The 27603-nt window shown below is 43.3% G+C and overlaps 1 protein-coding gene across 3 annotated transcripts in view; it reads right to left on the bottom strand.

Moving 5' to 3' along the window:
* LOC138589042 (ankyrin-3-like) overlaps nt 1–27007 on the bottom strand; it is a 140490-nt gene extending 113483 nt beyond the window's left edge. The window contains exon 1 of one of the 3 annotated variants that reach the window (XM_069659317.1): nt 26419–27007. In XM_069659317.1, the coding sequence (XP_069515418.1) occupies nt 26419–26487 (69 nt within the window). In that variant the 5' untranslated portion in view covers nt 26488–27007. The remainder of the gene's footprint in view (nt 1–26418) is intronic. The other 2 variants (XM_069659319.1, XM_069659320.1) reach the window with 2 other exon arrangements.
* Between the last annotated feature and the right edge of the window lie 596 nt (nt 27008–27603).

Here is a 27603-nt window from a genome sequence, read left to right as displayed (position 1 = left end):
CAAGATAATGGGGATGTTAAGCCAGTAATTAGATTGCAATGATTATCAGGTTTTGCAATGAGATACATGACAGTGCAATGCTCAATAAAATAAAGCTAAATAACCAAATGTAGATCAGAACAGATCAATGCAACTTTGGCCATGTCTACACATACACTGGTATTTTCCAAAACAGGTATTCTTTCCCCCTTCTTTCAAGTAATGGTGCAGGAGTAACTGTGCATATATGTGTACACATGTAAAAAGTCCTGTTTTTTGTGAAGTCTGTCATTTTGCAAGGAATGTCACCTCATTTGTGAGCCTCTTAAAGGAGATAATGTCACAAGCCAAAAATGCTGTGTCTATACGTCTCCATGGAAACCGAGTTTCTAAAAGTCTTCACCCTGGCTGGACTTTTACAAAAGATCCGTTTTCAGTGAGTTTGTGTGTGGACGCAAGGCCAAAACGCAGAGAAAAAGCTACGTTTTGAAAAATACCCGTGTACGTGTAGACATGGCCTTTATCTATTTTTGGCAGTATGCTTAAAGCAAGGTGATATATAATTACTCACTACTATCAGTGTCTCAATGCTATCAGTTACGCTGTACTGTCAATCATGCCGAAGCAGGGGAATATACTGTACATGTATTATGTGAAAAGGTTTTCAACAAATCTGTCTCCAATGAGGACGAATTCCATTCAGCCAAATCTGTGTATTCAAATATTTCCATTTCAACCGCTATCTGTGGCCAGAGATACTTCCTGGACATGTTTCCTATCCTATTATATATATGAAGTGTGCAGAGAGGAATAAAACCGACCAACTGGAATGAGGCCTGAGTTTTCCAGTAGTAACCTCTGGCCCAGTAACAGCAACAGCTAGGACGTTTGATCACATGCAGGCTTCATTTTTCAGTCGCTGGAAGGAAGAGGCCAAATGTCGGCCAGAGGTACTATCCATCCAGACGGCCAGTGTGTGCTACCGCCTCTTGGTAATGGAAACGTAGCACTACTACACTTAGCTCAATCCATTTCTCATATTAGTGTGGCCAAAAGGTCGAAATGTTGTACCTTGAAATTTGATAGCATTGCAAGGTTACAGATAGATTTTTAATTGGACGCAAATCAGCTAATTGTGTTTGCACAGTAATAGCTGGGCAGCAAGGGTGCATGTGCAAGCATGCATACTGTACATACACAAGGTCTGGGTCACACGCATCCAATAACCTCATCTTTCTCACACCTTAGCAATGATCACCCTGCAGAATAACCCCTTCACACTCACACGCACTCACTGGATGGTTTGGCTCCAAGTAAGAGCAGTGTAGGGCAGGATAGAGGTGGTGTAAATGTCAAGCTCTCGCTCTAACCACTACAAAGCTGAAGACAGTTCAATCCCATGCCCTCAACCATTCGTACATCGTCCAATCTTTGGCTAAGTACACCAGAAAAACACCAAAGGAAGCATCACACAATAAACAACACTTATTGAAATCCTGGTACAACCACTTAGAGTTCTCCAGCACTCTTTCCTGACCAGAAACCCATCTATATTCAATGCACTGATGCAGTTTCATAAATGTGGCGCTGAAAGCATCATTTATCTAATCTCACTAAGCTCGGAAAACAAAACCAATGTCATTCTGCGAGATAAGTCTTACGCCGCCGACATCACAGGGGGGCTATCGTTCACTCTATCACTGAAAGCAATAAGGCACAGGAACAGAGAAAGAAAGAAAGAGAGAGAACTTATCAACGTTCTCCACCATAAGCCATAAAGCTGAGAGATCTTGCCAAGTCTGATAAGAGACATCCAACGCCCCCCCCCCGCCCCCCTCCTCTACTCATTTCAGTACACCCAAACCCCTCCCTGCTGCTCCGTCTTGACAGCTGGCACCCCAGTACCACATCAGTGGAAATTTCCTGAAATGTCACTCCAGTAGACGGCCTGAGTGATTGGATAGCGTGGGGAGTATTGCTGTAAAAGCCACACACACAACGCAATCCTACCACACCCTGTTGTCCCTCATCCCCACAGGATGGCTGTCACCCCAACTTCAACACTTGGAGGGAAAATTTGTTCGGCCATGCGTGTATGTTTTCTGTAAACCCCACTGTGTCTCGCCTCCCTCAACCCCCTTCATATTACGTCTTCACCTTCTCGTCCTTAGAGTTCAACCTGTCATGGTGGCTCAGACAGGGACCAAAATGAAAAGGTGATAGGTCAAAGGGGAGTCCCTTGGGCCAGGACCCCTTGAGCCATCTACGCCTTAAAGGTTAATATAATATAACATTTGGAAATTGGCTTGAAAAATTAGATTCAGTCGGCCTATCGCCCAATAAATGCTCATTAGAGAGGAGGATGGGTTGTATTTGAGGAATACACTGGCTGTATAACAGTCTAAGTCTCTGACTGCTTCAGGCTTGTGCAGCTCCAGACATGTTTTAAGACATATAAAATGCTCTGCTTGAAATAATAAATTGTGTTTAATTACCTTGTAAAAATCCTCCCAAGGCATCACCTGCTTCTCCCTCATGAAAAATTCCTCAATCTGCATAGTCCCCGCCCACTATGCACATTTCAAACCGCCCCCTCTGTCGCAAAAACAAAACGCGTCTCTGCCATCGTTAAGTGGCAACTTGTTGAAACTTAGCTAGCTTGAAATGTAGTAATTATTAGTAGTAACGTTAACGTTGGGTATTTTTATAAAGGGGCCTAATGGGGGTGGGCTCGCTTTTGGACCCAGCGTCAAGTGGCCATTATGGGAACTGCAGTTTTTGGCACTTAAGAGTTGGCTTCATTTTTCAGCCACAGAGGTTGCCACTTAAAAACTGATCATTTTAGACCAGCTCTAGTCATGTTTTAAGACATATAAAATGCTCTGCTTGAAATCATAAATTGTGTTTAATTACCTTGTAAAAATCCTCCCAAGTCATCTCCTCCTTCTCCCTCATTAAAAATTCCTGAATCTGCAGAGTCCCCATCCACTATATATTACATTTCTCCTTTCATAAAATAACAACCGAAAACAAAACACGTCTCTGCCATTGTTTAGTGGCAACTTGTTGAAACTTATCTAGCTTACGTTATGTTAACGTTAGTAGTCAGTTTGCAAAAATTACGATGATGGTTACAGCTGGCTCGAGCCAAAGTCGTTGCCATAGGTTGCACATAATGATATGCATCACCCCATCCATCAACAGGATTGGCTCCTTAGGTTTGTGACGTCACAAACCCTGTGAAATCTAAAATCTAAAAACGTGTTGTTCAGCCTGTCCTTGGTACACTACAGTTTAAAAGCAGACAGGCCCAGCCATGGAGATGACTGCTTATGTTGTCCCTGATATGTCTCGTAGCACATGAAAAACACCACATGGAGATGTTTACAAGGTTAAACACTTGATGTTCCCGGAATGGGGTCTTTCAACTAAAGCCAGGAAGCTAACATACTGACTTCTACAATGCTAATATGTTGAAGTGTAGTACTTACAAAGTTTACTGTCATACTTAAGCATGTTAGCATGCTAATTTTTACCACTAAGAGTAAAAACACAAAGTACAGCTGTGGCTGATGGGAATATCATTGGATTTGTATGTATTTTGCCGCAAACCACCGTAGTGTATATATTCAAAATTTGAAAAATCAGATTATCAACAAAGAGAATACATTTCACACTGATAGGAACATGATCGTCTGAACTAATTGTCATGGCAGCCTGTTGAATACCTGTTACTGAATTAAAGATATTTCAGTCCGGACAAAAATGGTGGACCAACCAATTGGCCATGGGACCAACACTGCCATCATTAGCTCTAGGATGGCTAAACATCTGATTAAAAATCAATCTTAAAATTGGACTTTATAACTTCAACAGATAAATTAGACTAATAGTTAACTAACTAAACTACCTCTTGGACTGGCTAGGTAGCTAAATATGAAACTAGTGTACTCCTATTACTCTGCAAAGCAACATCCCTGTTAGTCTAGCATTAGCTACGTTGTGAGACTGTAAGTAGGTCTTTATAAAATATACTGACATGTTAATAAGATCCAAGCCCATGTTACTGTGCTTTTAAACTCACCCCTTCAGCACTTTGCATCTTCAGTTAATCCTAACCGTCTCTGACATTGTCCGAAAGTACGCCAGGTACAAAAAGGGAAAGTCCATCGAGGGCCATGAACCGACTAAGGACAGGATAGTGAGTGTGCACAAATCCGTGCCCAACCCAGGTCAGCTGTGAGTGGCAGCAGGGGTTTCATCCAGTTAATCAGACAAGCGCTAATCTAGTTAGGAGATCAACAAATGAGCCTCTCAGTGCTGAAAGGAGGACGCAACCCCACAGACAATAAAGCGGGTCAGTGCTATTGTGTAAGAGAACAACAGGAGGGATGGAAAGGGTGTATTACAGTCATAGTTTAAATCAAAATGAAGGTCGAGCGTGCAGCAGGAGATTTAGACTGCGCCTGCTGGTGGGAACTTCTACTGGAATAATTGACTAATTGCTGAGCTGACTTCACGTCTCAAAGCAACACATTTAAAGTTCTCCAAAAGTGACAAATTGTGACTGTTCTCATTTGCATAAGTTAAAGCGTAATATTTGATATTTCAGAAATATATGAGTAAGTGCACTGGAAGTGGTGTGAAACTGGAACAACCACCTGTTCCTTTCTAATTGGCAATGTCAAGAAATTGTGCCTTTGCAAAGCGTCCAGCTGTGAAGGGCTATTAAAGGTAAGTGGTGGCGGCTGGCACGACAAAGCTGGTGGCCACAGAGGGGCTTCAGGATTCTCCACACCTCTTTTGGTCTCCATGGAAACAAGAACAAGAACATTCAGGCACATGGGAGCCGTGAATAGACCATCACAAGGGGAAGAGAAAAAACATTTGTCCTGCTACCGGCATCTCAGACATCTCAGTCCAGATGTTTTAACACTCCCCGGATTCAGAGTGTTGTTTATATGATTCAAATTAAGAAAAGGCGGTCTCAGAGCACACCTGATGCACTTTTACTGTTCAGCTTGTACACAAGCCTACAGCCGGATAATAAAAAATATGTCAGACACAGCTGCGTCTGGCATATTTAACTACTTTAGGGCTGCGCTGCCAGTCGTTTTAATCCGTTTTTAAGCCAACACAGATTCCCCTTTTAAAGAATGCGTCACATTATTGCCTGTTTGTGCACATTTTGGCCTCAGCTGCGAAAATAAAATTGATTCTTTAATTTTTCCTCGGTTCCAAATCAGGATATAAACACAGTCTGGTGATGACTCTGTGCTTATTACTGTTATAGCTCCCATAAAGAAAGTGTTATGCTGGTACGAAGAGCATCTGTAAACTGCTATAAACACACTGAGACAGTGTTTGTTAAACTTTGCAGCCACAAAAGTGGGAAATGGCTTTTAGTGTCAAGCGCATGCAAACAGTGGCTGCTTTGCAAACACCAAGCCCACGACCAAGGCTTAAATAACAATGTATTAGAGTATATTCAAAGCTACTGAGAGGATCTTTTTTAACTGGTTATGAAACAGACTGAAACTGATACTGAGGCCTGTAAATGAGCTACAAAAGCAAAAGAGACCATCAGCAATAACATTGATTATTTCTATATAGTTGTTGTTAAGGCCTGCAACTGCCGCCCCCTGGTCGGTGTGAGAAGAAGCGATTCACAGCCATAAACGGGAAGTGCCATTGTTTACATTTTCCATAGAAGAGTGAGCCTGTTAAAAGGAAGCAGGATGAGATTTTCCGGCACACCACGAACCGCTTTGTCCACCGGGGTCGCCAAAATCATCATAAACCTAATGTTTCTTACAGCAGCCGTCACACACAGTATTTTTATACCACATCAACAAACTTTTACGCTTTGTTTCATAAGGCCATAAGCTTTTAATGTTACTGATAAAATTACGCTGATATATATTATGGAGGGGGAACAGATGATAAAAGTTTCACCGGATGACCCAGACAGAGGAGGTGAGTGACTCAGACGGGAGCACAGACAGAAAGAGGGAGAGTACGAGACAGGTGTTTCCTCCACCATCCTCCATCCGCTTCTGCCTCATTTTAGATGTACCATATACAAACCTAATAGTAGACTCATTCGCAGCCCAGAAAGACACTCTCTCCGTCACACACACACACACGCTCACACACTCTGGAGGCCTTGTTAGAGGTGGCTTGCAGGCAGGTTCCAGATGCCACATGCTAGGCTGAGTGGCTGCAGGCTGTGCCAACAGAGGAAATAGGCATAAGACTCGATAATAACACACACATGCACACAGACAGACACAGACAAGAACATATCCACATAGTGATTATCACACACAAACAGAATATTTCAACAGTGATGTGTCTGTTTTACATTCTGTCTCCGACCTCTTACTCTCTCACCTCCTCTTCTACCGCTCTCTAGGCTGCCCAGTGATCTGGCTTGTCATGAGGCAGGCAATGACAGGAGCTTTGATGTTGAATCAGTGTGCTCTGAGTGTGCGTGTGTGTGTGTGAGAGAGATAGAGAGAGTGTGTGTGTGTTACTAGGCTTCCTAGTCAAAAATTCAACCCTCCTTCAGGTTTTCACAGTTCCTTCTCGTCACTCTGAGGCAGCTGTGAGAAAGGAGCAGGCTGACAGTGAGGGAGGAAGCTGAAGAGAGAGAAGAATCAAGAAAGAAGACAGTGAGAGGGAGAGAGAAAGAGAGGGGAAGAGTGGTGTGAGGGAAAGCAGCGGGTGTGAGGAGAAAAGGAGGTCAGATGTTTCACTGCACTGAGCCGGAGGGTGTGAAAGCCTGAAGGTGAAAGGTTTCGCTTTGGTTTGAGAGGCAGAGGAAGATGGACGGGTGGTGTGTGGGATGGATGGATGGATAAATTGATTGAAGGAAGTTGATACAGTGTCAGAAACTTAGAACAGATTTTTATAGACGGTGTAAAAGAAGTAGACAAAGCCACTCTAATGTCAACCATTGGTTTGTGGCCCACCACCATTTTAAAGCCACAATTTGGCCTTTTGGACGTCGCCATCTTGTTTTTTGGAGCCAAAAGTATACACATACAATATATATGTATAAGATATATCCATACTTTAACGAGAAGATGGATAACCAAAAGGTCAAGCTCAGTGAAATGGTGAGCTGAGATGACAGCTATCATGCTGTAAACCAGCTTATTTCTTCTATAAAGTTGGGCATTTTTAAAAAGGGGCCTATTGGGGGTGGGCTCGCTTTTGGACCCAGCATCAAGTGGCCATTATGGGAACTGCAGTTTTTGGCATTTAGGAGTTGGCTTCATTTTTCAGCCACAGAGATTGCCACTTAAAAACTGATCATTTTAAAGACCAGCTCTAGTCATGTTTTAAGACATATAAAATGCTCTGCTTGAAATAATAAATTGTGTCTGACATGTTTTTTCAGCAAAATACATTTAATTACCTTGTAAAAATCCTCCCAAGTCATCTCCTCATTAAAAATTCCTGAATCTGCATAGGCCCCGCCCACTTTGTACTACATTTCTCCTTTCACAAAATTACAACCCAAAACAAAACATGTCTCTGCCCTCGTTTAGTGGCAACTTGTTGAAACTTAGCTAGCTTACGTTACGTTAACGTTAGTAGTCAGTAGTGAGTTTGCAAAAATTACGATGGCGGTTACAGCTGGCTCGCGCATCGCCAAAGTGGTTGCCATAGGTTTCACATAATGATATGCACAGCGTCACCGCGTCCATTAACGGGATTGGCTCCTTAGGTTTGTGACGTCTAAAACCTGCCAATCTGAAAACGTGTTGTTCAGCCTGTCCTTGGTACACTGCAGTTTAAAAGCAGACAGGCCCAGCCATGACGATGACTGCTTATGTTGTCCATGATGTGTCTTGTAGCACATGAAAAACACCACATGGAGATGTTTACAAGGTTAAACACTTGACTTTCACTGGAGGGGGTCACCTCTACCTAAAGGCAGAATGAGTAGCGTTTATCGATGCCAATGTGTAAAAGTACAACACAACGATTGCCTCTCAATAAGAGACAGAGAGAGAGAGAGCAGCAATAATAGATAAACGAAGAGAGTGGATGAAGATAGGGAGAGGAATTTAGGAGACCAGGAAGCAGTTTATCAGAGAAATTAATGTGTTTGTGTTCTTTAGCACAACACGGCCACACCACCGCTCAACACTACTGATGCCAAATTTTGTGCAATTCAAGCCAAAGCCAAAGTTTTCATCCTGGGAGATGGAGACAGTGATGTAATCGAGTTGCTGAGGGTGGACGTCCGGAAACATCCTAAACTCAGCAAAATGAGAAAATACAAGCAGATGGTGGACACTTTAAAGACATCAAGAACTTTACAGGAACATGCTGTTGTTTGTGTCACCATCAGTGTCAGAAAATTTGATGTCTTTAAAAGTGTTCAAAGGCAGAAAAAGCAGATGAGGATTCTTGAATCACCAATCTGTTTCATTACATTTTCAAACCACCGTTGGGTTTGGCCTATTCACTCACTAACTGCATGCGTTTTTCCTCATTCCTCCTGCGTCGGGCACTTACACACACTCAGTCCCTAATCATCTCTCTTTGAAATGTTGAGGTTGTGTGGTGCCTTTCTGAATGGTGCAGTCTAATACAGATTATCAGCAGCTTGACAGCTCCAATTAGCTGGTATTATAGATGGAATAAAAGGTAAAGCCCCACTGTAAAACTTCATTCCTCCTATCCAATCTCATCCCAGATGACACAGGAGAAAATCCCTCCAGAGTTCCATCTGAAACACTCTTCAGAGGGCTAATCTAACTACAAAGTCATGCAGATGTTTCATTCAAGAGAGCCACCAAAAAGGGCAACTCTCCGTCTCGGCCTTAAATGCCTCTTTCCTTCGTATTTGCTGCGATTTATCAGACCCAAACATTCAAACTGCTCTGGAGTGTAAACCAAGTTAGCTGCTGATTTCACAAGTGGAGCAAGAGTCACGTTAACTACATTTGCCTCTGTCTGCCTCGCTGTCAGCCACATCTCCTCAGCTCTCAGCACATTACCCAGTCACAGGCCTGTGTAGGGTCAATACTAATGCTGTCTTTAGCCCACTCTAGCTGTGACTGTGCTGGTAAAGCCGACAATTAGCTGCCAGTTTCAGCTCAGGAAATAATATTTTCTCTGAAATGTATTGGAAGTTTTAGCACACGCAGAGGGCCGGGCGCTGGGACATTGGTACAGTGACGCTAATTAGAAAACTATGTGGGTGTTAAAGTCATTGAATTAAACACCAGATTAAGATTAAATGAATTTCCAGCAGTTGTAACAGGTAGTGAAATGGAAGACGACGCATATCAGAGATCACCGAGTGGATTATTAAAACATGCAGCTTGAAATGTCTTTCTAGCAAGGCTTCTTTGGGTCAGTAATACATTTTTAAATTCTTTGACATCTGCGCGGCTGAAGTGGGGCACAAGGGGAACCCTGGAGACGCTTCAGCAGTCACTTGCTCAAGAGGCTGCCTTAAACTTCATGTCTTACAGGAAGGGATGTAGTCAAGACAGTAAGGCAAACGAGACAAGTTCAAGACAGAGCACGGTTGAGGAAAGCAGTCTATGAATGATAAGTAATATAATAACAATCCTACAAGTTCATTGCATGTCAAACTGTGTGGGATGGGTCTTATGAAGTCTTGTTTGCAATATGGACCAGACAATGTCAATTTTAAGACATGGCATGGAAGTTAATTATTACAATACAAATTAAATTTCTAAAAAAAGAAAAGTAGCAGCAGTCAAGTTATGGGATTTTGGTTTAGCTGTTTATTCCCTTAAGCCCTAAATCAGATGTTGGTGGACGTTGGTGTTTGAGACGTTGGTCATGAAGATTTAATGTTTCTCTACAATTCTCACCTTAATCTGGGACAGCCCATTTCCAAACAGTTCAACTCAAGACCAAGCCAACTGGATCCAAGACCAAGTTAAGAACTCAAATAGTTTGATGTGTGATTTATCATTTCAGAGTCATGGAGAATAAAACTTGCAAACAAAAAGTGATGATGTAAGACTGCACCACAGAAACACCCACAATATCACGCCTTAATTTATCTGACCAAATAAAGCATGTTACATTCTATGCCGACGACACTCAACACTATCTGCAAAGAATAATTGGAATAACAGGCAAAAGCACAAAAAAACATGTGATCTCAACCAACCTCCTGGTCAACATTAGCTACACTGCACCATATTAAAAATGTATTATTGTTTGTGTTAATATAAGCTGTGTCTCAATTCGGGGGCTGCATCCTTCGAAAGACGCAGCCTACAGAGGATAAGTCATTCGTAGCCTGTGAAGACCACTAAGGCTGAACTGAAATGAGACAGTCTGGTCTATGAGAGGGTCTGGTCCTGCTCTTATCCATCACAAAGCGTCGCTCCACTCGCCTAGCAACATATAGCTAGCTGGCTAGCTAGCTAACATAACTAACGTCACATTACTTATGGTTAAAAGTTTATTCATCGTCCACTTGAAAGTTATCCATCTTGTTTGAATTGGTGCACAATGGATCTCGGTATACAAAAGGATGCATTCCACTGATCCTTCATGGCCTGGAAAAAGAAGGACGCATTTGTCGGCCACATCTGAAGGACCCTTCGAAATGGGACAGCCTTCGATTGCCCCTGTGACGCAATTGGCCTTCAAATACATCTTTCGGAGGATGCAGCCCCTGAATTGGGACACAGCTATAGACTGGGAATGCTAACAAGATAGCTGGTAGCCGACCCTCATTAACGGATAAACCGACAAGATTACAAATTAACATTTTAGAATCAATGACCTCTTTAAAAATTAAAAATGAGTAGCTTTAGGCTACTTTTGGTGCTGTTGCTTCTGACAAAATCAAAGTGTCAAGAGGAATACCAAATGTAGTATTTTTGCAGGAAACCAGAAGAGAAGTCCTGCCAAATATTACTGTCTGATGCTAATAATTAAATATTAATTTCTTATAGCACATTGAGAAGTATGTTTGGTCAAAGACGGTTGAGAAAGACGTAAAAATCCCTTTTAAACAAAAGAAATGTTAGCGATATTATACAGATTTGTATCTTCACTAAAGCCCTGCCTTTGGGCCTCGACAAACCCGCCCAGTATTCTCCTTTTGGCAGAATGATAAAAGCAGTCTCATGGTTGTTGTGGTCAAAAGAAAATTATGTTCCAGAGGACTCCAGAGGTTTGAGGTAAGGGATGAATTACATCTTTACATTACAGACTGACTCATATCCAGGATGGTAAAACAGATGACTTCATCTACAATAAAATACAGATATTTTATATTTGGGTCCCAGTTTTGCTCCTCTACTTCCTGTCTCTGCCTTTGTTTCTGTGTTTTAACATGCCTCCAAAATAAAGACACACAAACAGACGCGCACAAAACATGACAAAAGCCGTTATCAATCACAGCCATAGAGAAGCGTAGGTCTTTCCAGAACCACTCAATCCCCCTCTGTCCTGACCAGCGAGGAGGCCGTCTCCATTGTTTAATGACACTGAGGGAGGAAATGGTTTCTCTTTGTTCCCTTACAACTCCATTACTGTGTGCATGGGTGTGCAGGACTGTACCGAGCTGACAAGACTACATCATTTACTAATTTTGACTCAATTTTTGTTTTTTTATATATATATTTTTTTGGCACTGGTCTCTTCTTCCCACTCGCTTTTATATAACAGCCTCCTCTGCGACTGTATTAAACAGGCCAGTGATTTTTAGTCGAATGTTAGAGGCTTCAGAATACATGCACGGGAATACAAACAACAAAACACCTCTCCTGTTAGTTTCAGGTGTTTATATTTGTCACCTTCATCCATCTTCCTTTTGAATATTGTTTTTCTTTTGTTCCTGGAGGTAATATTTAATACTGGGGGTGTCCACATAGTTAAATCCCTCCCGCATACTTAAAAAGTGTTTGACTTCAGTTGCGCTGGGTAATTGATGATGGATGAAGCAATCATAAAGAGTTCCCAGCTGGTAAATTACGGCTTGGCTTATCCTCTGTGGGTAAACTAGGCCATCTGGGATGAGCTATAACTATGAAAGCATACTGGTCCAAGCTGGGGAAGACAGTGAGGAGATCTCAGTAGTGATTTATTCATGACACAAGTGGGTGAAGAAGACTCAGCCCTCCTATCCTCTTCCTGCTCAGCTCCGTCTTTTTCCCCAGCTGCATCCTAGACACCATCACATCATCCTCACATCCGTCCCGCTGTATCCCACCACGCTGCCCACATGCCCCCTCCCTCCTTTCATTTCGTCCTACTCATATTAATCACATCAAATCACCCAGTCAGGAGCAATTCATTTTCACTCCCCCTGCATGTACTTAATGTGCGAAGAGAATATTTTAACTACGTGACTGCAATAAAGAGAGGGGCTTTAAAAACATGTATATGTGAATTAATTTATTCAACCTAAACTTGAAAGGCAAAATAACATGTTACATGCAATTACTGTGAAACCACAACCAGCAGCACGCTAATTTAGCAAAGTAAAGTTCTAGTTAAGCTACATCCAAGTAAAAAACAAAATTTTAACATTTTACAAAAGGTAACATACCAGACTAAAAGACCAAAAACATCTTGGAGTCTCCACTGCTGGTAGGCCTAAGCTAGGCTAGCTGTTTCTCTCTGTTTCAAGCTTCCAGTTTAGCTAGCTGGCTGCTCGAATTAAAAACTGTAAACAGAGGTAAACAGCTAGCTTGGCCTGTCCAAAGGTAAAGGTGTCCGTAAACTTCTCGTTACGCCGAATCCAAGTAAAAACTAAATTTGAACGTTTTACAAGAGGTAACATACGTGACTAAATGACCAAAAACTTATTGGAGTCTCCACTGCTAGGCCTCAGCTTTGAGCTAAGCTAACTGGCTGCTCGACATAGCTTCATATTCATCACGCTAATTTAGCTAAGTAAAAAAAACTGTAAACAGAGGCAGCCTACCCAGCTAGCTAGGCCTGTCCAAAGGTAGTGGGCGTCCGTAAAGTTCAAGTTAAGCTAAATCCAAGTAAAAACGAAATTCTAACGTTTTACAAGGACTAGAGGAACAAAACTTGTTGGAGTCTCTTGGAGTCTCCACTGCTGGTCGGCCTGAGCTAAGCTAGCTGTTTCTCTCAGCTTTTGAGCTAAGCTAACAGGCTGCTCAAATTAGCTTTATATTCAGCAAAGAGACATGAGGCTGATATCAGTTTTGCCAAGAGTTAAATGTTAGCATACTCCTGAAGTGATTTTTTTGAGTTAGCTTTTTAGGTTTTTGATCACAGACTGCTTTATGTTATTACAATAAAATAGGTGTCACGGTTAACGTTAGTCGAATTAGCTTAAATTATGTTTTTGCAGCACTATTGTGATATTTGAAAATGCAGCTTATGACAGAATGGTTTCTGTCTCACCTCTTGTGAGATGTATAAGTTGTTCCATAAACAAACAATTGCACACAAACACACACGCACACCCACACACAGGCACATTCAGGTCCAGGGGGTATCTCATTAGCAGAGTCACACCTTCACAGCTGGAGGTTGTCACATTGCGTGTGTATTGTCACTGACCACAGGGCAGGAGACACCCTGAGACTGTTAAACATATCAGCTAGCCCTGTGCAGAACCACTGGGGCAAAGCTTAACAGAAACACACACACACACACACACACACACACACACACACACACACAGATATATATTGTGAAAAACACCATGCTATCCCTGCACAACTCCCACATGCCTCGTCTAAGCCTCAGGCAATGCTACTTTCACGCCTCAGCTTATTGCAAGGCCATAAACACAGTGTTTGTGTAACAATGGAAACTGTGGAAGCAGTCTGAAACACCGGGGCCACGACCGGTGATCAATTCCTCCAGTCTCCTGAGACCTAATAGAAAATACCAGTGTCATGCAGTGTCGTCGGCGAATTCGGGGCTTTTCAAAGATGCTGATATGATCGTCAACCTTCACAGACGGAGCGGAGCGCTCCCACGCAGCAGTGTGATTTGCCAACTTTCTGTCAAGATCTAACACAGCTGCTCAGGAATTACAGTTTGCCAGTTCAAAGGAAGCATTTATCACCTTCAATCAAATCACTATTGAATGCCGTTGTCTGTCAACAATAGCAACAATAAGTCAATGACAACACTAATCTGTGTTATTCAGAGACATAACAAGTGAAGGTTTGGGAAAATATAGTTGCATCTCCACCAATCTGCAAAGATCTGACACAGGACGGTGAAATCCGGCCCGCTGGCGTGTAGTGTTTTCATTTAATGGGCCATTACATCTCTGTTGTTTGTACAGGGGACGTCATAAATTGAGGTTTTTTAGTCGAACAGCAATAACATCTCGAGATGTGTGTTGCTAAGCGAGGCTTGTGTTTCGGAGCATGATGGAGCACGTATAGCCACCACTCATTAAAGTCAATGATGTGGGGAATGAAAGGTGTGTCCTGAGAGAGGAGAGGATGCAGTATGAGGTACGTTTCAGGTTTTCCACATGGTAATAAAGACTGAAAATGTCCCATCATAAAAGATTAAAGTATTTGCAGAAGCGTTGGGCAAAGTACCTGGCAAAGAAAGGCGCCTCCAGGCAAATGGAGGGCCAGATAAAGGGAAAGCAGCTTGGCACATTTCACACCATCCCAGAGGAGAACGCAATGTCATCAAACCAAAACCATATTGGTCCGTCTGCAACAGAAATTGAGTTATCAATATCAATATCAAGCAAGTCCCATCTGCCCGGCTCCTCAGCTCTTGTCGCTCTGAGGGAGTATTACAGAAAAGAAGAGGTGAACACTTTTTCTTCTCGCACTGAGAACATGACAAATGTCACAGTTTCACTACAGCAGCGAGGAGATGGTTCCTCGAGTTATGTAACACTGTGATATAGAAGTCTGTAGCCTCACCATCACTGTCACTAAATCCGCTGGGAATGTGGATCTCCTGCATGCCTGTAGGGGTTTATTTTAGGTGCGCATGTGAGCGTTCACTTGCACACATCCTCATCCACTTCTCCTCCCACTCGTTCCTTTGCTCAACATCTCACAGTCCCCCGTGGTTTCACCTGTTGTCTCCCTCTATGCTTCACTCTCTCTTAAAAGATGTGATTCTTTCTGTCTCTCATCCATCATCATCCTCTGCCTTGACTCCTATCTTCTAATTCCTCCCAAGCCTCATCCCGATATGTTAGAGCACCGTCTGGCTCAGGTGATGTTGCCTCAGGGCTCACATTACGCCGCTGCCATCCCTGAACTGAAATCTAAAAAGGGGAACATTTAACATGGTCCTCCCAGTTGGTATTACCGCCTTCCACCCCTGAACATCTTCTCTGTGCTGTTTCAACAGCCTCCCTGATAGAGCCGGGCCTGTAACGAGCCAGCAGACAGCCTGGGAAAAAGCATAAAAGCATAAAAACCACGAATAAAGGAAGCGTTACACTCTTTTTGAAGACTGGAAATCAAAATATTCATGCAAAATCTTAACATCAAAATAATGATGATTAAAGCGTGCTATATTTTTCCAGTCCAAAGACATGCTCGTTAGGTTCATTGGTGACTCTAAATTGCCCGTAGGATGAATGTGAGCGTGGAAGGTTGCCTGTCTCTATGTGACTGGCGATCAGTCCAGGGTGTTCCCCGCCTCTCGCCCCAATGACAGCTGGGATAGGCTCCAGCCCTCTCGCGACCCTGAACAGGATAAGCGGTATAGATAATGGATGGATGGATGAAAAACATTGACACAGAACAATTTGCTAAAATGATCACTGACACATGCTTTAATTTGTTTCCCTAAAATTTCCGCTCTAGCAATTAAGGCACGTGACGGTATTTAACGGCATAAAAATCCAGGCCAAAATAATCAAGAGAAAATCCCAACAATATCTTTCTTTAAACATAAATCGAATGCCCCCCCTGAAGAAATAACAGATAAATGCCTTCAAAATAAATGTACTAAATGTAAGACTGTATGTTAGCAAGCTTCTCAAAGTCACTCTCTTGAAGGACATTATTATCCAGACGGATGATTATCCCCACAAAAGAAACTCACAACAATTCACTAATCTTTAATAATCCATTGTCCCGGCTCTACTTGCAATGTAATATTAACTTGTATGCACTATGATTTGACTGTTTTATTGTTATAATGACTTACTTGTGAATACTTTCTAATCATGTAACATAAACCATCATCTTTTTCACCCAAACCCAAAAAATATGGGAAATGAACTCGGCTTCAGGAGGGAAAGTGATGCCAACCATCCACCCCAACGACCTCCCTTTGGACTTCCATGCAGTAAAAAGACTTCATTGGTCAACTTCCATTATTAACACAAAAAACATGTAGCGTAGTAGAGCAGGATGTCTATCTCACCTGGTTTTCCGGCAACAGTAAAGCATGAACAGCACTATCGTCAACTACATTTCAAAATGTAGTTCTTGGCGACCTGTCGGACAATCCTAATTTCAGAGGAAGCCAGATCCTGCTGTTAAAGTTATAATCTTGAAGTTCTCAGTTGTGTTCTATTTGGCGGCATCTTATGGCAATAAAAGGTCATTGTGGGCGCAGACGTCCCAGATAACCAGACGTCCACGGTTGGCTCTGGTTGTAACTTTTGATTTTCCTCGCTGACGGTCGCTTTCCTGTTTGCCTTCATCTGAGTCAAATTTTCACTTATTTTTGAAGTTGTATCTGTAGTCATCGATCTTTTCTTTGTTTGTTCAGCCATAGTAGATTACTGTTCACTCGCAAGGCTTGCAGAGACCGGAAAAGCAGCCGCTTAGCTCCGCCTACCCTCTCTGGCAGACCAACCACTGCTGGCTGATGGAAAACGTGTCACTGACTGGGCGCTGCTTGTGATTTTTTCTGCAAATGCCGCTACAGACACCCAATCTGTAATAATACTATATACTGCAAATTCAAAGGCTTTCATCAGTGGGCCATAGGCTCAATCACCATTGTGTTACCTCATTCGGCGATAGATAGAGACTTAACAGAGATTTATTTACAAGAAAATCCTCAAGATTATCACTTTAAGTGCATCGTCAAGCTGAGATCCACACACACATGACCTTTTTACCATCTCCTCTGCCTGGCAGTACACAGCTCATTTACCGATTACATTCACCAGAAACCTTTAATTCTTCATCCCCTGCAGGAAGCCGCTGTGAGCCATCTGGCTTGGTTCCACTGTGGAAGCACTCCCGATCTCACAATACATCACCTGACTCAAATAAACACCTGAGAACAAAAGGCACAGTGAGGCTTCCCTGTTTCCTCCTCTGCAGTTAATTAAAATGTGTTTAGCAAGTTGTCGTAATTACAGACGGCATTGAGTTTTCTGTCCTCGTAGGGCTGCCGCTCTGAAATCTGAAACTGAAATCTGGACTGTTTCACCCACCACAGCTTTGTGTGTGTGTGCTTTTATTGTGAGTAAACACAATCAGGCTGCACATCAATCATGACATGACGTCTTTTTTTCGGCTGGTGCTGTTGGAATTAGAGTGGGAATAGTGTGATCTTTGTCAGCACTCAGACATGCCTGTTATTTTCCCTCATACATCTATTTCTGTGAGAAAATAACAGGCAGTGCTTGTGCGACTCGGTTAATTAGGCACGGACTATAAATAAAACAGCGTTTTTGGGGTCTGTTTTCGGTCGTTCTAACAAGCCGTAGTAAAACCACTGATGTTAAATAATTGAGAAACGAGGTGAGACAACGCTGCAGTCACAACAAGGTCAGCAGACAGCACAGTGAGCATAAACCACTGTTATTGCTCCAGTACGGAACAAAAGCTTTTGTTACACCGCTCTGTTGCATTTAGCAGTTGCCATGCGACGCCGAAACGAGGAGAGGCTTAAAGAGGATCCCAAATTTTACAAAAAAAAAAGGGGTTTCTAAATCTGACAGTGGAGCTCTCTCTATTTGTCTCTTGTTTTCCATTACTGACTCTGTGCACCGTGGAGTCTTTTGAAGAAGGAGAGGAAAAGAGGAGAAGAGGAATGGAGAGATGTAAAAGAGCCGTTCCGGACGGAGCTGTGGGAAGCGGAAGAGGCTGCGGGGTTCAGGCAGCAGCCACTGCCAGAAGAGAAATACCAGTCGAGTGGATATGAAGGCACACATTATTACATTGTAGACGTCTCAAAGCAGCTCCAGTCTGGGTCAGCGAGCAGACAGGTTGAAAATGTCGGGCCTTCTTGCATTTAATCAGCTATTTCTTTCATATGCAAACCACCATGTATTGCTGTATTGTGACATTATTCAGCACTCAGGCTGATTTTTAAGGCCTTTTTTAATCAAAGACCTGGTTATGTTCGTGTTTAAAATACACCTTAGCTTTAGCTGTTTCTTACAGTGGGAGAGAAAGTCATTTTAAATAGCGCTGAGCTCTCACTGGTATCGATTCATTCTCGCCGACAGAACATAAAAAACTCACGGAGGCATTTCTTCAAATTGCTCGCTTTTGTTGATGAAAGGAGGGAGAGAGCTTTGTGGAGGGACGGATGGGTAGAGTGAAGAGTGGCAAGCCCTTATTAAGCCTTTTTTGTTGATTGGGTCGGGTTCAACAGCTCTCTATCTGTAGTCTCTGCGCACTCTGTTTGTACTGTATACTCGTAGTTATTCAGAAGCCTGCTCGAGCATATAAATACATGTCTGACAACAACAGCTGCCTCAGGTTAGAATACAGAAAGCTGACTGTGATTAAACCAGCGAGACATCAGCAAAGCAGGCACATCACAGGTCAGTCAGCAAGGGAGGCTGTCAAGCAGCGAGACCCACAGAGATTCAGGAGTGCTGTGGTGGAAAAGTTTGTATGATGTGTCGCACAAAAATGTCTGTTCCAAAAGGCCCCATGTCAGGGTGTGATGAAAAGACAGCCATCACAAAGAGAGGGATGAATATGAACATACACACTTGTTTCTACAAAATAAAAGTGACGGAAGTTACTGTGCAAAAATGAAAGAAGATTAGGGGAGGAGTTTAAACCTTTACACACACCTGGCCAACTTTTTTTGAATGTTGAAGTTACTATGAAAGGCCAGCAGAGTTTTGAAATTGATTCCACATATGAACATGTTTAGAAAAAGGAAGCTGGGAGGATATTGATTGGCAGTTACAGTAGCCAATAGTGTTAAAAGTTTACAGCATTCAAATACAAACTATCAATAGCTGCTCTCTAGCTTGTCGGCAGTGTTGGGTAACTTTACTTTCAAAAGTAACTTGTTGCATTACTGCGTTACCTACTGAGAAAAGTAATGCGTTAGATTACTTTTGCGTTACCAAAAATTAAAACCCCCCTTTGCGACTTATTACGCATGTTGTCAGGACGGTGTGTAGCCTACTTTATGTCTACCTTTGAATGTATTGACTCTATGGTCATTGCATGGCCCATGATCTGTACCTCTGCAGCCTAATAACAGCAATGACAGACGCAATATAACCTTTACAGCTCTTTATCATGCTAACAATCTGAGAGTGCACTGGGTAGAGACATACAGTATTAGCCTAGGCAATGAAAACAATACAACACAGGCTCTTAGTCCCCCCAGTGTAGTGGAGCTGTGTTTAGCTAGCAGGTGCTTTGAAGTCGAGCTCTTCCCAGCTGACGAGCACTTATCCTTTAGACACAACTTACCTATGTTGCTCTTGTCCCTTTTGCTCATGGACTATTTCCACTAAGTAACTTGCTGTCCTCTCTGCCATCTCGCTAGTTGAGTTAGCTAGCTAAGCATGCGCACTGACACAACTGTAGGTTTACCGTCAGCTGGTACGCAGCTATCTGCCAAGAAGTAGGACAGAAACAGAAACAGTGCTTCAGGGATTTTTTTTGTGGCGACAAAAGGAAAAGAGAAATACAGAAATGTATTTTCCAGTAAGAAATAACTTTTACGAAAAATAAACTAAATAACAGATTACTTGTATTGCAGAACTGACGCGTTACGTTACTCGTTACAACAAATATGTAATCACAGTACTCTAACAGATTACTTTTACTTTGCGTTACCCCAACACTACTGCTACTGCTTGTAGGTCCTGAACATCATGTGGGAGGGGCATTAAAAATTGCAATAGTGTCTCATTGGATGTAAAATTAGTATGCCTCCTAGGGACAACATTTTTGTAATGTTTTCAGCTACATTGAAAGTTTCGAAATCAGTAAGGTGTGGGGGACGGGGGGTTCTGTAGCTTTTGACAATCCGACAAGCTCTCCTGATGAGGCACACTGGCCCCTTAAACCTCCCCTACAGCAGTTTGGAGATCAAGGCAACAGAAAGAAACACTCCTCCTTCACACCTCCATCACTCCTTCCTCTCTGTCACTCTCCTCAGCTCACACCTCACTCACACTTCTCTGTCTTCAGCCGGCCTTTTCATCCCTCTCTACTTCACCTCCCTCTCGCTTGTCCATGTCCCTCTCTCCCTTGGCTCTTTGCCTTCTTCCTCACCTCATCCCTCCCTCCCTTCCTCCCTCTGCAGAACGAGAGGAAACAGAGACAGTTCATCTGCGAGTGATGGAGCTCTGACAGGCTGATCCCTCTGCCCTCTCCCCGGGGCGTGCAGCTGTGCCCGGGCTCTGAGACGCCTACCTCTCCCGCACACACACACACATCCACACAAAGAAGGGCAGGAATACACCCACCTACACACATGCATGCATACATTTATAGAGCTGCCGAGAGAGCACACATGTGCGCTCGCTCACACCTCCACAGTCCATCTGATACAGCACATGTGCACGCGTGTGTGCGCGCGGCTTTATATAAGGCGTCACATTTCTAGGCTGCAGAAAGGAGGGCTGTCAGGTGGTTGATTTGATGGGGAATCACAGGTTAGAGAGTTTTTTTGGCCTGATACCAATATCGATATTCAGGTCGGATTGATTTTTCCGGTGTTTTATGTGTTTGCGCTGCTGCAAAAGGTTGCAGAAGAAGCTTGACATCTACCCAAAAGAAGTTTGGAAGAGTTAAATTTACTTTTACATTGAATCTTGAGCAAGTTTGACATTTGAAGTTTTATTTTGTGCCATTTTAATCATGTTTTTTAACCACCAGTAGCGCAGAAGAGGTCATAATTAAAGGTCATTTTTTGTCCGGCCAGCAGTCGAAATCTTAAAGATATAAGTTTACAATTACATTAAAAAGAGAAAACAGCAAATCCTCTCATTCGTGAAGATTTAATTAGAGTATCTTCAGGGTTTTGTTTCAGCAGTATGAAGCAGGAGACTGTATTTACTGTAACTCCTCCTAAAGCAAACACATATCTCTCCCCTCTCTCCCAAAGAGCCCATACAGCATAACCATCCCCTCTTAAGGATTTCAGCTGTGCCAAGTCCATTAGCCTAATCTGAAAAACAAAAGCAGCACTTCGTTTGCTCTCTCTCTCTCTCCCTCTCTCCCCACACACTCGCAGCGCACATCCTCCATCAGCACATTCACCAATGGCCTGCTGTTATCTGGGGGATGTGATGTGCCATTTCTCTTTGAACGCACTGTCACAGAACGGCTTATTTCACCAGTCCTCCAGACGCCCGGGCTCTCTCTGTCTCTGGCAGGGTTTTTCCATCCGAGACAAAGAACAGAGCCGCCCGAGCACGGCTGCCTGGCTGTTTCATTATGAACACGACAACGGAGGCGACACAAAAGGAGAGACGTATACAGTCCAGTGACGAAGTGGAAGCATGGGCGAGGACGAGCTGAAGTCATCTGCCTTTTCTTTTTTATCTGATCTTCCTTTTGTGCTGATTTATCTGTAGAATTTCACAATAAAAGTCCAGTTAGCGATGAGCTTTTGCTTGCTTTTTAAGCATACAGCTGGAATATAGCAACAAGTACATGAACTCTGGACTGACTCTGCCTCTTATAACAGAAATTCAGTGTTTCTATGATACCGCCGCCTGTTCGACAAAAACACCACAACAACAGCTCTGCTCAGGTCTTTCCTACAGAAACACCCTCGCTCCTCACACATCCTTACACAATCATCTCAAGTGTAAACATTCAGAGCATCTTGCAGTAAAGGGGTGGTTTATTTCTGGAGGATATAAACCTGGTTAAACTATGGTGTTTCTACAGCGATGCTATGTAAGCATCGCTTATGTAAGAATGTGTTTACTTTGCTGGGGAGATTTATTTTGAAAAGCCACTAAACAAGCTGTCCTTTTCAGTCTATTATCTGGGTTTTAAGTACAATTAAGATCACACACTTACACCATATCCTTTAATAATTAAACCTCCAACATCCTAGTATATGCGATTCTATATAAACACAAGGAGCAGTTATGTAAGTTACTAAAGCAGAAATATTACTGTCTTGTTAATAGAAGCATTTCTGTCTTCAGTGGGACTCCCCCGGGGTCTATCTTATCTCACAGACATATTTTCCTCTCTTCATTCTGTTGTATTGTGTGCAAGACAAAAGTCCAATTTAAGCAGCTAAACGAACCACACTCAATCTAATTTCCATTACAAGTGTGTTCTTTTTGCACACACACGTACACATGATCAATAAAAGCGACCGACAGCCGCTTCCGTGTGGTGGGAATATGTGCAACTGTTAATTCAGAGTGTGTGTGTTTGTGTGTGTGTGTGTGTTATGTAAACCTCATTATCTCTATCACTACATCACATTCTTATCATTAAGCCTCCGTGAGATCATTTGGAGGAACATCAAAGAGCGACACACGCTCTCAAGTGCAAACACCGATGGACACAAACACAACGTTGTGTTAAGTGTTGATTTACGAGCCCCCCGTCCTAATCGGGGTAAGTCTGAGACCTTGAGTGAAAAGATGCTTGATTGTATCCTTGAGCTTCCTCCCGTCACAGCAGCTGCCTCATGAAATATATATTTCTGTTCTGGCCACCAAGTTCACCAGTCCACCCCCTCTCTCTACACTCTCTCTCTCGCATACACACACACACACACACGCACACACACACACGCACACACTCTGTCACTCTCGCTCTCTCTTTCTTTCTCTCTATCACTCTCTCTCAAACACACACACACACACACTGTCTCACTCTTTCTCTCTCTCTCTCACCCCACTCTCTCTCTTTCTCAACACGCTCTCTCACTCTATCTCTGTTACGCTTTCTTTATCTCTCTCTCTCTCTTTAACGCTCTCTCTCTCTCTCACTCTCTCTATCTCTATTATGCTTTCTCTCTCTCTCACTCTCTCTCTCTAGCCCTGTCACGCTTTCTTTCTCTCTCTCTCACTCTCTCTCTCTTTCTCCACACACACTCCCCCTCTCTCTCTGTTACACTTTCTTCTCTCTCTCTCTCTCTCTCTCTCTCTCTGTCTGTCTCTTTCTAGCTCTGTAACACTTTCTTTCTCTCTCTCTCACTCCACACACACATTCTCTCTCTCTCTATCTCTCTCTCTCTCTCAGAAAAGCTTTCTCTCTCTCACTCACTCTCTCTCTCTCTATCTCTGTAATACTTTCTTTCTCTCTCTCTCTCTATCTCTCTCTCACTCTCTCTCTTTCTCCACACACACACACACACACACAAACACACACTCTCTCTCTCTCGCCCATTTCTTTCTCTCAACACACTGTCTCTCCACATACACACACTCTCTCTCTCTGTTTCTCACTATCTCTCTCTCTCTCACTATCTCTCTCTCCCTCGACATCCTTCTCTCAGAACAGAAACTAGTTGCCATGGCTACAATCATTAACACATCTGGCATAGTTAAAGAGAATCCCAGACACACACTCGGACACACATTTGCACTCACACAACAAACAAACAAACAACATGGAAACATAAAAAGCATGAATATGCATCGCCGTGCTGCTGTTTTCAGTGTCACGGCTGCGGTCTGCAGCTCGTGTGTGGGGGAGATAACGGGCCGAGGCTTGTTGGGGAAAATACAGAACTTTGAGCCTCGGTGATAATCCTGTTGGTGAGTTTAACCCGACCTCCTTTATCTTAATCCGCCGGGAAATGGAGTTGATGTTGAGAAGAATTGAAGCGTCATTATATTGGGATGTTCTTTCATTTTTTACTTCATTTATTTTTTACATAAATTCATAACTTGAATGAAGGAAGTTTGATTCAAACTCATATATTACTGTACTGCAACATTTTGCTACTGTTAAATCGACATTTATCCTGATATACTAAAAACTGATCGGCAATATCGGCCTGGCAAATTTATTGGTTCAATAAGGTCGAACAAACTAGATCATGAAATAAAATCCCTGCCAAACCCTTCTCACAAACCAGCGAACAAATAACACCACTTTATACTTTCACATTAAGTGTGGTGCATCTGCCAATTTTGCATTCAGGTGATGCACCAAACTTTACCACTAACTACTGTGGAAAGCAGGTTTGTCCAAATACCAACCATCAACAGTTATGCTGTCACCAGTGTGTGAATAAACAGGGATGTGTAGGAAATTACGAAGTCAGGTGACTTCAGTGAAGCTACCTTTGCTGTCAGGGTAAAAAAAAATGTCAGTGTTTGGTTAGATTAGGCACCAAAAGTACTTCTGTGAAAAATTATTAGGCAATATACCGTCGTCCTGACTTAATTTACAAAGATACGGCACTCTAAACAAATTTCCCTGCGATTCTGACTCACCGTGTCACTACTTCATGACTCGACGGAGGCACTTATGACATGAATGAGGGTAACTGAACGTAAATTAATTGGCCGAAGAAGTTAATAGCTATATTGTGTTATTATCATTATCGTATCGCATCTCGTATCGTATTGCATAACGTGACTTACTCTGCGATTCCCACCCGTATTAATTAGATAAGTCAGTTATGTCTTGATTAAAATCGAAACCATGTTTCCTTGGTGAAAATCCTGTGTCAGTTTGACCCATCCATCCACCCTGCCTCCTTTACAACGCCCAATAAACTATGTCACCCAACAGGCACGATATTTCGATGCATGAAATAACCAGCATGAAAAATGTTCTTTGGCCTGAGCACAGCTCACAATCTGAAAGTGTAACAGTTGTATAATTCAAACATCATGTGGTGAGAGCTGTGCTTTATTCTTTCTAACAATTATTATAATCATACCGTTGGACTGTACATCAGCGTGGTCTTCGGGTAAACACGGTTCAGCTTGCTCACATATATTAAACTCCAACATCCGCTCCACCACTAAAAACAGTGACAGTCCTTTGTGTCAACATTTCATTACTGAAGCCAGCGGCTTGAACATCTTGTCTCTTTCTGTCATTGAGGAATCCGGCTGACTGACAGCTTTACCACGGAGGCTGGCACACATCACGGCGGCTATAAATTATTTAATGGGAAACACAGAATGCATTTCCCTCTCAATAACAGATTCGCTCCGCCTTGTAAAAACCTATGGCGGCTATCTTTTGTAGCTGTGCCTCTCTGCTTTGTTTTGGTCTTCCCCCTGTCCTACAAATCCCTGATCTCAGGGGCCACCTCGAATGTACATCCATCCAAGCTCAAACGGAGTGGAAAATACTCTTTGAGAGTGTGTGAATGTGTGTATTTTGTGTACTTTTTCAGCACCAAAACGCATTTGACACAGTCTAGGCACACAGTCACGACAGCATGGGAGTCACAGGAGCGGGGGGGTGGGTGGAGGGGAGACGTTAGACCAATAATTAGCATGATTGTGGGCTAAAAGCTGAAAATCACATTTCAGTATACACAAACGAGCACGACACACATAGAAACCAACATTCCACCTCATAAGTCAAAACATGTTTCTGTGGCTTCAAACAGCTTCAATTAAAAGCCATAACAGCACCTCAGCTATGCATACGTTACATACATTGCATGTGTCTCACACACACACACACGCACACAGCTGTGCAGGAGTTTGACAGCACCACAAATGCCTGAGCGGTGCGTGCATTCTGCTGCCCCCACCCTAACCCCCGAGGACATCCCCTTGTCTCACATTATACACACTCTCTTTCCACTCTACATACCACTGCTCCCCCAGCCAATCAGCCGGAGCAAAACAACCAGACGGACCAGTCGCGGCGTCGGGATCATAATGACTGATGACTGACAGGACGGCATTTCTAAGGGCTTTGGAAGCAATTCAGGTGAGGCCGAGCGAATATTTCTCCGCACGCCGGCTCGTTAGAAATATGTGACAGTTGAGAGGAAAAATGCAAAGAAAAACAACAACAAGGTGTACAGGCTGTGCTGTAAATAAATTGGCTCTTATGCAATACAAGGCGACTCAATCTCACACGTCTGGAACCTGCTATGAAATCAGACTTTCAGAATAAGGGCGCGAGCAAGCAAATTATTAAAACCATTAAAAACAAGGTCCAACACACCTTAAGTCACTTTCTAATGGGTTTGTCAACCTCGCCCATTAATCTCGCCTCACCCAAGAGCCATTTACTTCCCATTCAAACACACTGAGCAGCTTTCCAGAGCCAAAGCAACAACTAAGCAAAGACAAAGACAGCTCTTCCTCGCTCCTACCTTTTTGCCTTTCTTCTTGCGATGGGCTCCTTTCCCGCCGCCCGCTTTCTCCTTAGCCTCCTCACTCATGTTCGGAGATCTCCCCCCTGTTCCACTCCTCTCCTCACTTTGTTTTTAAATCCAGCATGTAGGAGCTTGTGGAGCGGAGCGAGCGGCAGCTGCTGTCTTCAATGGTGAAACGTTGCCACAGAAATGTCCATTTAGAAGCGCTGAAGGAAGGATTGTTCCATGCAGAGTGGGAGTGCGCGTGAAGAAGAAAAGAGAGGAGAGACTGGGGAGGACTGTGCTGATGCTCTCTCCCTCCTCCTTCTCCTCCTCCTCTTCCTCCTCTCCTCTTCCTCTCCACGTTCACAAACACACGCTCACACGCGCCTCGTCGAGGTCCACTCCCACTTGCTCGCCTCTGCCGTGCGCAATTGGCGACTCTCTCCGGCGCGCTCAGAGGCAGGGTGTGGAGGCAGGAGGAGAGTGGAGAGATAGAGGAGGAGGAGGAAGATGAGGAGGTGGATGTGTGTGATGAAGAAAGGAAGGAAAAATAGAGAGGAGAAGACTTGAAGGAGTGTATTCCTGGCTGGATGTGGTGCTGCCTACCTGAGACTGGACACTGGAGACACTCTCTTGAAAGAAGAAGGGACAGAGACGCACAAAAAATGATCCACAAGAAGAGAGACACGAACCGAGAGAGAAAGAAAAGAAAGAAAAGGAGGGAAAAGGGTGTTAGTAGTAAAAGAGAGAAAGAGTGTAAGGCAGAAGAGGGGGGCGTGATCCACTCAGTCTCTTGACTCGGCCGCCTGGATGGTTTCTGCTGTTGCTCCCTGCACAGACGTTGTGATATGAAATGAGACTCTCGACCCTCCTGACAGGCCAGTAGAGAGAGAGAGTGAGAGAGAGAGAGAGAGAGAGTGAGAGAGGAAGAGGGAGAATTAGAGAGAGAGAGGGAGAGAGAGGATCATTAACACGATGCATCAGGTCCTTCCAGAAAAGGAAGTCTCCCCACTTGCCTCTGCCAGCAGGATCAGCTTACTGGAAACTGGAACAGAACAGAACTGACTGACTCACCAGCTGACTGACTGACTGGGTTGATAGAGGCGCGTGTGTATGTAAAAGTGTGTGTATGTGAAAGGGTGAAAAGGACCAACCATTAAAAATGTCAGACTCTTTGAAAAAGACAGGAAGACCACGCCT

Source organism: Semicossyphus pulcher, unplaced genomic scaffold (genome assembly GCF_022749685.1).
Source record: "Semicossyphus pulcher isolate SPU_LCO1_2020_fin unplaced genomic scaffold, fSemPul1.0.p SCAF_12, whole genome shotgun sequence".
Lineage (NCBI taxonomy): Eukaryota > Metazoa > Chordata > Actinopteri > Labriformes > Labridae > Semicossyphus > Semicossyphus pulcher.
Note: the sequence above shows the minus strand (reverse complement) of the source record. Positions and strands in the feature narration are given on the sequence as shown.